Source organism: Hyposmocoma kahamanoa, unplaced genomic scaffold, assembly GCF_003589595.1.
Source record: "Hyposmocoma kahamanoa isolate Upper Pololo Valley unplaced genomic scaffold, ASM358959v1 78, whole genome shotgun sequence".
Taxonomy (NCBI): domain Eukaryota; kingdom Metazoa; phylum Arthropoda; class Insecta; order Lepidoptera; family Cosmopterigidae; genus Hyposmocoma; species Hyposmocoma kahamanoa.
In genome coordinates, this window is record NW_020653945.1 from 8,585,090 (window position 1) to 8,596,550 (window position 11,461).

General features: G+C 40.7%; 1 protein-coding gene across 3 annotated transcripts in view; it reads left to right on the forward strand.

Annotated features, from left to right (window-relative positions):
* The first annotated feature begins 748 nt into the window (after positions 1–748).
* LOC113233005 overlaps positions 749–11,461 on the forward strand; it is a 16,215-nt gene continuing 5,502 nt past the window's right edge. For 2 of the 3 annotated variants that reach the window (XM_026467935.1, XM_026467937.1), the window contains exons 1-3: positions 7,693–7,696; positions 7,771–7,928; positions 8,306–8,407. In XM_026467935.1, the coding sequence (XP_026323720.1) occupies positions 7,846–7,928; positions 8,306–8,407 (185 nt within the window). In that variant the 5' untranslated portion in view covers positions 7,693–7,696; positions 7,771–7,845. Of the gene's footprint in view, positions 768–7,692; positions 7,697–7,770; positions 7,929–8,305; positions 8,408–11,461 lie in introns of those variants that run through there. The other variant, XM_026467936.1, reaches the window with a different exon arrangement.

Consider the following 11,461-nt stretch of genomic DNA (forward strand, 5'->3'; position numbering starts at 1 on the left):
ACAATTTACAAACAAAACTAAAACATAAAAAATAGAAGAAAGAAAGATAAGGGAGACAGGATGTGTGCTGTGCAGCCACTGAATCCGTCATCCACTCAGCTATTGCCGTCTCACTGAAAGTGTGGTACGACGCTGATTTTCAGTGGATTCGGCAATGATTCGTGCAGCACGGAACACAGTGGACGTCACAAATATAGAAATTGAAAATTAAAATTAACAAAATTTTTTTTTCTCTGTATGTTATATTTATCCAAACTTTAAATTGTATCAAATTATATATATTAAAATGTATAAAATATTAAATTTATTGCTCTTAACTAACTTACAATCATAATTACAGTAATAACAATTAACTGAAAAATAAATTATAACTTAACCTGCTAACATGCTAACTCGACACATAAACAGCTACTCTGGAGATTGCTGGGCGTTAAGTAAATATGCCTTGAATGGTTTTTTAAAAATAAATAATGACGAACCATTTTTTATAGGCGGTGGCAGATTATTCCAGCACTTCGAGGCAGCATAGCCGAAAGCTACCCCGAAAGCTCGCTGTTCTGTGTCGAAGGCATACAAGTCGAGAAGCGTGTCTGATGCGCATGGACGAGAATCTAAGCTTCTCATACAAGTATTGTGGTTGCCCGGTCTTAATAATTCCAAACAAGAGTCCCGCAAAATGCAAATGACGACGGGCCTCCATCTTCAGTAAACTCACATTGTTCAGAAAAGGGCTGACATGCGCCCATCGTGGAACAGGGAAACAATAGGTAGGTACCGAATACACGCATTCTGCAAACGCTGTATAAGATTTCTCGTGCGGGCAAGTAAGCATCCGCCGAATACTGTGTCAGCGTAATTCAGCTTAGAAATAATTAACGTGTCGCATAGCTTTATGCGCATATCGACATTAATGTATTTTCTCACGCGGTACAACACTTTCAAACGATAAAAACAATTTCGTACTATTTCAAGGATGTGTTCTTCAAAGTGAAGGGAATCGTCCATAAGAACACCCAAATTTTTCGCCACCACGACTCGGCCCACAGAGTTACCCGATATCATCACCCGTGCTTCATTGGAAGTGATTTTTTCAATTTGTTGTCTTGTACCAAATATTACAAACTTTGACTTGCACGGATTCAGTACAAGGTTGTTTAACTCTGACCATTGGGCAACTCTGGAGAGATCCTCGTTTAATTTGTCAATCGCGGACCGCGTATTGGTTCAAAAAAGACATAAATCTGTAGGTCGTCGGCGTACAGGTGGCACCAATTACAACTGACACTATTCACAATATCTGCGGTGTAGAGAATGAAAAGAATAGGCCCGAGAATCGATCCATGAGGGACTCCTCCAGCAACGGCGGCGGCCTCCGAAAGCCTAGAAGACCCATCATCATCGCGCACTTCTACTCTCTGAGTTCGACCATTGAGGTAGTTATAAAACCACTTAACGGTGTTACAGTCAAATCCATAGAAAACGAGTTTAGACAGTAGAAGTTGGATGTCCACGGTGTCAAATACACGGGAAAAATCCAACAAGGCGAGAATTGATCCCTGCCCAACATCCTGCGCAGCCAAGACGTCATCTACCACATCCAGAAGGGCAGTGGTGGTGCTGCGACCCTTTCTGAAACCCGACTGTTTTGATGGCAAGATACCGTTGGCTTCAAGATACTCCGTTAATTGCCAACACACGATCTTTTCGATGATTTTGGACATATATGGTAGAATGCTAATTGGACGCAAGTACTTGAAGTGTGATGGATTCTTGATTTTTGGAATGGGTCTGACGATTGCCATCTTCCATAACTCAGGGAATTCGCAGGTTTCGATGGATTGATTAACCAATGATGTAATGAAGTTCAAAGTTCGTGGCAGGGTAAGCAATATCATGTCGCGAGAGATATCGTCCACACCACTGGCATTACTTTTTATTGACAAAATTGCCTTTGACACAATCTGTTCCGAAATTGCACAGAGCTTAAAAACACTGGAACCATGCCTGTGAGAGGAAAAATATGACATGTAACCTAAGTCAATAGTACTGGTCGACAAACCAAGAAAATGTTTGTTTATTTTGTCTGGGTCTTTCAAATGTGGAGGGATGTCACACTCTTTAGCTTTGAAGTCAGCCACATTACTTTTTATATTCTTCCAGAGCTCGCGCGGTTTATGAGAATTGGAGACAATACACTGTTGGAAAAACATTGCTTTCTCAGTACTGATCGCAGTAATGACCAGTTTTTTGAGATCTTTGTAGTAAGTTTTGTGTGAATCCTCCCCAGTACTTCGGTACATCTCATGAGCGTCGTCACGCAATCTCATCATCTCTCTAACGTTATATGTAAACCATGGGAGCATCCCTTCCCTAACAACAATCTTTCTCTTAGGAGTTATGCTCCTAAGAGAAAGATTGTCCGGCCGGATGTGACCGGTTAAATAAATGAGATATGTAGGCATTGACTTAAAGTCAATGTATGTAGGCATTAAAGTTATGAACGGAGTCATTCAAATTATTTGACAGTAACCGTTCCCAATTAATTGCATTCACATCTGAATTGAACGAAACTATATCAATATTAGTGAGGGGGCGGTGAACAAAACATTTCGGAGGTGTTTTTGGTTTTCTTACATTAATTTTACCCGATACAAATGCGTGACCGCTAAGGTCCGGCACATAGTCAATACACAGATTGGTAATATTCGTGGTCGAGCACATAACGTCAATCAATGTTTCACTGTGATCAGTAAAGTGTGTTGGCTTTTTGACATATTGCTCAAGCTTTAAATAGTGTAAAAAGTCTGTGACCTTTTTTGTAGAAGTGTCTTTAGTGTTCAGTAAGTCCACATTAAAATCATCAACTAGCACCACATGATCGAACAACGAAAAGGCTGCGACAGATTCCGTAAGCGCGTCAATGAAAGTATCCAAGGACAACCACTGCGGACGGTAAGCAGTTCCTGTAGCAAGTTTGACGGCATTCAATGTTACGCTGAGCCACATCTGTTCCACGGCTGAGGACGCGGGTGGGTGTGACAAGAGTCGTGCGTTAATACCACGTTTCATATAAAAGGCTACTCCGCCACCCACTCCACGTCGTACATTACGCGGCCGTGGGATATGCCTAAGCTTGTAATCCGGGACAGACGGCACACGCCCCTCCTCACCCGCCGCAAGCCAAGTTTCGTTTATAGCCACAATATCAGCTGCGTGGCGGCTCATGACCTCATAGAATTCGTCATGGCGTGTGCCGAGAGATCCTGCATTTAGCAGGCTAATGGAGAAGTTCTTATTTGGAATAAATTGAACAATGTAAGAATACGATAGTTGCACGTATTTCCCATGTAAAATGTAGAACCTTAATTGGGTAATATGTCGCCAGTCGAGACCAAAAAAACACACGTAATTCGTCTCAAGCGAATCATGGAAAATATAAGACCATGGACCAATAAGCCTCCAATTTATATAAACATAAAAGATACATTCTGTTTGCAATTAAATGAGTAACAATAACTAAACTAGTCAAACAATAGTCGGCGAAAAATGAGTAATTAATAAGTAAAATTGAATAAAAATTAAAAAATAATAAAATCATAAGGTATGATATACATTCACAGATAATAATGAATTAATATTATATTATATAGTAATATTATATTATATATAATATTAATTCATTAATATATATAACGAGATAATATTACATAGTCATTTTGTAACTTTAATGTGTTTTTCGGTATGTTGTGTTTATTTAAAAGTGCTAGTGGGAACTAGAGCCCTATCACTTACAAGGGGTATCCAGTTGAATAAAAGTAGCGAACTTCATTACACTTTGTATATTAAAAAAAGTAGGTACTCGCGCGCTAAATTCGTTCCGCCGTCGTCGTCGCAGTGCCCGAAGCGCGCGCGGCGCGAATCGCGAATCGCGTCATTCGCGTGACCCCCCAACATTCAGGTTCAAATGACTTGATCGGGAGCGGACACAGCATGTTATAAGCCCGACGGATGGTGCCTTTCTTCGTCTTGACGTCGGCTACTCGAGCTACTCGATAGAGGAGAGCTCCACAGCGCCCTTCAGGGCGCGAGACAGGCCATGATGGTCGCGATAGGGCGGGCCAAGGACTCTGCGAAAGAGGAGTTCTCGGCCATCCTGGACGCGGACCCATGGGGGAGGCCGTACAAAGTTGTGCGCAACAAAATGTACGGCGCATCTCCCATGGAGTCACTGGAGCTCGATCTCCTCAACCGGGTGGTGGAGGGCCTCTTCCCCGAACCGCAGCCCTTCACCCCACCGACCATGGTGCCCCCCAGAGCAGACGGGGGGCAGACTGAGGACCCCCCTCCCCGAAAATCACCGAGGGGGAGTTGGAGTGGGCGGTGGGACGGCTGCGGGGGCGGAAGAAGGTGCCCGGCCCGGACGGGCTACCGGGACGAGTCCTTCGCATTGCCCTGAAGCGTCTCGGGACCCGCCTCAAGCATCTCATGGATGACTGCTTGAGGACGGGGTTGTTCCCGAGATGCTGGAAGGAGGGAAGGCTTGTCCTGGTGCCCAAGCGTTGCAGACAGTAAGAGCTGCAATAGAAGAGCTTCTCTTGACTGTGGACGGGTGGAACGGCGCACTATGTTGTTGGTTGTTGGTTTTTGGTTGTTAGTTTCAATTGAAGAAACTTCCTTGATGATGGTTTTCTTTCTTCGCTTAAGAACGCTCGTTCGATTTTTTTTTTCTCGAAGGACCATATAGTGGGAACTAGAGCCCTATCACTTACAAGGGGTATGCAGTTGAATAAAACTATTTAACTGCGTTACGCTTATTTTATTAAAAAAAGTAGGTACTCCGAGTCGCAGTGCCCGATGCGCGCGCGGCGCGAACCGCGAATCGCGTCATTCGCATGACCCACCAACACCCCACGCGCCCCTTGCAGGCCCAGGGGTTGGTTGTATTTAGCCCGCGTTTGATCGATGGTGCAACCAAGTGCACTGGCTAATTAATGAATAATATATTAGTAATTTTGAATGCTCATAAGTTTTTTGCTTTGTATTTTTGTTATATAACACCGTTAGTTTTCCTAGAAGGAAATTTTAGTGTCCTACGTGTGGTTTGTCAATAACGCAGTTAACTATGGACACATTACCCATCAGCAGGAAAGAATAAAAGCTAATTGTATAATTTGACACTTTTAAACGCCATGTGGAAGTATCATGAGGTACGGGTGACCCGCTAAAATATCGAACATAATATGATCGAATCATTGGACCCGATCTACGCATGGGTCATGACCGACCCGGGTTATCAAAAATGAACAGTGGCTGTTCTCCGCGAGCCATACCGCAAGATGCTCAATCTGTGTATTCCTGTGAAGATGATCAATGTCATTTACAACATGTTTATGGGTCGCTCTATCGCAGTGCGTGTTAACGGTTCCACAACCCCCTCCCGTATGGTCTGGAACGGCTTGCCTCAAGGTTCCGTTCTTAGCCCTCTCCTTTTCAGCTTGTACACGTCTGACCTCGGCACTTCAGTCAATTGCTTCTGCAAAATCTTGCAATATGCAGACGATATCGCCCTGTACGCTTGTTCCAAATCTTTTTCAGATACTGAAAGACGCCTCAACTCTGCCCTTTTTTACCTAGACTCTTGGCTTACCGATCACGGCCTCTCTCTTTCAGCTAACAAAAGCACAGCTGTCGTTTTTTCCCGCAAGAGACGCCTCCCTGAAACTGAAATACATGTTAATGGGGAAATCATAGAACTGAGGGAAAAAGTAAAATTTTTAGGCATTATTCTGGACTCAAAATTATCTGGCATCCATCACCTCAACTATATTTGTCAAAAAGCTGAAAAAAGCATAAATGTCCTACGTGCACTTTCTGGTGTTCGTTGGGGATCACATCCGTATAACCAAAAGCTCCTGTACAACGCAATCATTAGAAGTCATTTTGATTATGGCGGCTTCCTTCTGGAACCATGCAACAAAATAGCCTTGGCTAAGATGGACAGAATCCAGGCAAGATGCCTGAGAATAATCACAGGTACCATGAAATCCTCACCAACAAACGCTCTTCAAGTCGAATGTCTGGAGCCCCCTCTACATCTACGTAGACAATTCCTTGCTAATAGATTCCTCTTCAAGATCTTTCAATATTCTTCTCACCCTTTGCTTCCCGTATTGCAATCCTTGTCGGAGATTATCCCTTCCTCCAATTATTGGTCACACAAGAAACCCCCCCTTCTTATCAACAGTTTTAACAAAATTTCCAATCTCCCATTCCCTATTTACCAAAATTATATGAACCCGTTGTTTGAAACTGATTTTAAATGTTTAACGTTTCGCCCAACAGTCTATCTTAGTTTTGGCATCATGAAAGATACCCCTGGAGCAAACCAAGTCTTCAACGATATAGTTGAGAGAGAATGGCACGACTGGACTACTGTTTTTACCGACGCTTCAAAATTACACGAACATGGCGACTTGGGAGCCGCGGTTTGGTTCCCCAAGTTCAATGTCGTACTCAGTTTTAAATCCCCCTATCTGAATTCGGTCTTTTCGGGAGAGGCAATTGCAATACTCGAAGCCATTTTATATATTGAGTCCCATAAAATTAATAAATGTTTGGTTTTCTCAGACTCACTAAGTTGCCTCCAAGACATTATTAAGCTACCGTTTCATTCCAAAGACAATTTCTCCATCACCCTCCAAATTAAGGAAGCTCTGTACCGATGTCATTGTGCGGGAATTGAGGTAACTCTGGCCTGGATTCCCGGTCACACTGGGATCAGTGGCAACGAAGCAGTAGACGCCTTTGCAAAGGATGCGACAAGAATTGGCGTGTGCAAATACTGTAAGTGCTTTCCCAGAGATCTGCTCGCCATGACTAAACCCCAAATGCTAGCCTCCTGGTCGGTCCTTTGGCAGGAATCACGACAAACTGTTGGTAGACACTATGGTAATCTCCAACCAAATCTACCCACTAAACCCTGGTTTTTTAAACGTCGCGATTTGCCTAAAAACATCACTTCCACTATTATTCGTTTGCGCTTAGGCCATGTTTGCACACCTGTATTTTTGCGTAAAATCAGAGTTCGAGATCACTCTCTGTGCGAGTGCGGCCTAGAAGACGGTACCTTGGAACACATTTTTTTCAATTGTCCTAATATTGCTGTTCCACTTTATAACTTACTTTCTCCAAAATTCCCCCGCCCCGTTAACATAAACAACCTCTTAACTTTAGTGTTCTCCCCCCATATTGTTACTCTATGTAAATTTATCCACTTAAATAACATATATTTATAAATATTGTTTTGCTGTTTTGTTTTACATTCTCAACTGAGTACTCCCGTAGTCCAACACCGGTTAATGTCCTATTAGAGCTTAGCGAAAATTTTTTTTTTGTTTCGTTTTTTTTTCTTTCAACTGTGACATTGGCAAAATCATCAGTTCTCATATTGATGGAGCCATAAAAATAAAAAGTGAAGTGAAGTCTATATGTATGATCTATGTCTTTGACGAAGTTTGTGATCATCAGTGATCATATCACATTGCTTACAATCTTGGGTTATTAATAATTTTAAACGACGTAGTGTTGTTTGTGCTTCCTAAGCACAGTGCTAGCTAATTTAAAATAAATATAAGACAATGAAAATTGCGTTGTGTCAAACTATTTTATGCGAATGAATAGCGATTACGAACCGGGGGTATGTTTTGTTTCTATGAAATAGAACTAAATGTTTTTATTTTTAAAATTTTCATTTCAATAAATCATTTCCAGAACGGGGGGGCTAGTATCATACCATCGGCAAGAAAGAGTATTCACCACGCACAAGGTCCGCTAAGTGGCGAAGTTATGGGGCGATATGGTCTGCCACATACGATGGCAGAGGCATCTCTACGAGCTGGAGGGAGAGATGTGGTCGATAATGTTATGAGGTACTTAAGTACACTTCTCATAGGTAAATGCTCATTAGGATAAATTTTAGATGATGCAGGGATGGATTCTCCTTCTCATATGAATGAGAAGTGATTTTGAAGTGGTTTTTTAAAGTTACCTGTATTAATGCAAAAGTTTCTATGGGAACAGTTCTTTAAAATTTTATATATGAACAGTAGATTTACTTTTTTTTATAAAAAAAAAAGGTATGGTGTCCATCAGGTGACTTGGAGGTCAAAAAGGACCTCCATCTCGCCTGATGAAAAGTGACATAGAAATCGACGACGTATTGTGCACACCTAAATAATGCCTTAATTTTAATAATTTTTATTTGTGATTTTGTTTTCTACTTATGTAAAAGGCAACCTTCTTTCAGTAAATTGCCATCTTCAAGTCCAAAGCCAATACGGCATTCCAAAGAAGTCCGAAGAAAATCCATTGATCAAATCAATCCAAGTACTGAAAATTATACAGATGAGTAAGTAATTTATTATTTAGCAGATTCTTATTACGTTATATATGTAATGATATTTGATAAGATCACTCACACAGACACCGAAAGAAATATGATTAGAAATATTCTTGCTAAAAAAAGACCTCAAAAACAACCAACACAATTGAATGAAACTGAAATAAGGTTAAGAAAATGGCTTATTGACTGCATTTTAATAATTCTCTAGGTTTTATTTTCGAAAATTATTAGAATGTATGATTTTACTTTATTTAACTGCCTCCGTGGCTGAACGGTTACTGGAAACTTAACAAAATGCACCAAATTTAGCTTTGACACAAAATTAACACAAGACTCAAAAGTCACACAAGAGTCAAGAGCAGCCTTTATTTTATTTTTTTTGTATCCATCTGCGATCAGTCCTGGAACCATAAACAGATCCGTATAGTTTTATGTCGTTTGGAATAGTGTCCTGTGACTCTTTTCTTCCTTATTTATTAAATAGCTGAGTGTTCTACTGATTTAACATTCTTGTATTCTTGACTCTTTCAAAACGATTCAAGCCACCTAGATGCTTTTCGTCAACTAGAGATCTTGCCAATACATTTGTATGTAGTGATAATCGAGGCTTATACTTTTCTTTACGTGCCAGTATATCCTGTTAATAGTTGGCATTTCAAGATAGTCATGTATTTCCTGGGCTCTTACAAACCTAGGTTATAGGACTATAGTCTTTAGTACACCATTTTGGAAGCGCTGAAGAATTTCCACATTAGAAGTGCTGGCTGATCCCCACCAGTGTTGGGAAAAATTTAATTGTTCAGACAATTAAAGATTGACAATTAATTAGTTGTCAATTGCGAAACAGCAATTAACAATTAATAAATTATTAATTGCGAGAACAGCAAATTAACAATTGATTAATTGTTAATTGCGGTTCTCCCAACTAACCTTTAATCAATCGTTAATCGCATATATCTACAATTAACAATTAATCAAAATTCAATATTTTCAATGTTTTTGATTAAAAATTAAAACTGATAATTATGATAAATTTATAGGGCATATGGGTGAGTTAGCGGGTGAGTGGGTGGGTGAGTGACCCACCCACACACTCACCCCCTAACCCACCCCCTCACCCACCCACTCACTCACTCAAAATCGTGCACGCCATCTTGGATTTAGAAATGAGTGCCACATTCATAATGACACTTTTATTTCGTAGTTTCGGTTTTAACTGTTAGTTTCAATTGTTTCTTTGAACAATTTAAAAAATTAATTTCAATTAAATTAATTCCAATTAATTTTTGAGAATAAGCTATTGTTGTATAAGTCGGTATTAAGACCGATATTGATATATCATAAATTGCAATTGATTTCAATTGAATTGATTTTTTAGTCTGATTGAATTTCTGATTGAAATTTAATTGATTAACGCCCAACACTGATCCCCACAACTCCAAAGCATATATCCATATCGGTTTTAATACCGACTTATACAACAATAGCTTATTTTCAACTGATTACCTTGACTTTCTATCCATTACCCACAGCATAGATTTGAATTTGTTGTTCAATATATCCCGTTTTGCTTTCATGTGATCTTTCCATATTAGTCTTCTGTCCAGATACACTCCAAAATACTTAACAGTATTAACATGAGGCAAGGTCTGGTTGTTCATTTTTACATCAGGGCAGTTTCCTTTTCTAAGTGTAAACATTATATGTTGAGATTTTGAAGCACTAACTTTGATCTTCCATTTTGAGAGACACAGGTCTAGATTGTCAAGTTAAACTTGTAGTTTACGCGATTCAACTTGGGGTTTTATGTCACGGGTAAGTAATGTGGTATCGTCTGCATATGTCGCTGTGAGTACTCCATTAGTTTCTGGTAGACCCAATGTAAACAATGTGTACAAAATCGGTCCCAATACTGAGCCCTGAGTAGGGTTTGCAATCCGGATACCCGGATATCCGGCAAATATGTTATCTGGAAACGACATCTTTGCGTATCCGGATATTTCGGACACCAAAAATCTAAGCGTAACAGTCAAATCAAAGTCATTTGCACGGGGAACATCTTTTTCTTTTATTAATTGGGTATGAAAGTAGAAGGGATTCCCCGCACTTCATCGTTCAATCATTATCAACCCATTATATGTCCCACTCCTGGGCACGGGTCTCCTTTCAAACGAGGGTTTAGGCCATAATCCACCCATAGATATAGAAAGTGAGTCCACCGCACTGGCCCAATGCAGGTTAGGACATCACACGTTTTCCGAGGGTTGTGAACCTTCTTCAACATGTACGTTTCATCACGACATTTTCCTTCACCGAAAAGCACGACTGTTACGTAGAATAGACGATTCATATAACAACTTCAATCTAATATACCAATAGCATAATGTTCATTTTATATAAACACTTCAGGTATAACTTCCTTTTTTTTTTTCATCCTCTAATGATATAACAGTCACTGAGTATAATGTATAATATGTAATATAATTTCAGTGGTGTTTAGGTTAAATGGGGAATTAGCCGAATTTGTTTGCATTTCCTAGTTTGTCGAGCTCCTCCTCTGGGTTTAGGTTAGATTAGTATATGACAAAGCTGAACGAGGTGAGCGAGCGCAGCGAGCGTGTATCCAATGCGGGTAGGGACTTCACACGTTTTCCGAGGGTTGTGAGCCTTCTTCAACATGTAGGTTTCATCACGATGTTTTCCTTCACCGAAAAGCTCATGATAAATTTCAAATTAAATTTCGCACATAAATTCCGAGAAACTCAGAGGTGCGACTCCGTATTCGAATTCACGACCTTCTGCTTGAGAGGCAGTAGGTCAAACCATTAGGGCGCATTTATTCGACACGGATTTCATCGCGCTCACCCCGCGCGGTCGAAGAGCGGAGTCCGCGTTGCCGCCGCGCAGCGACCGCGTGCGACTAACTGTCATAGTAAAATACGCTCTATATGTTTAGCTTTTATGTTTTAATTTAAATGAGCGTTCCGGGCACACGGGTTAGCCTGACTTGAATTTGGTCTACGCGGCGGCCCGCGCGGCGGCCGAACGGCGGCCGGTATA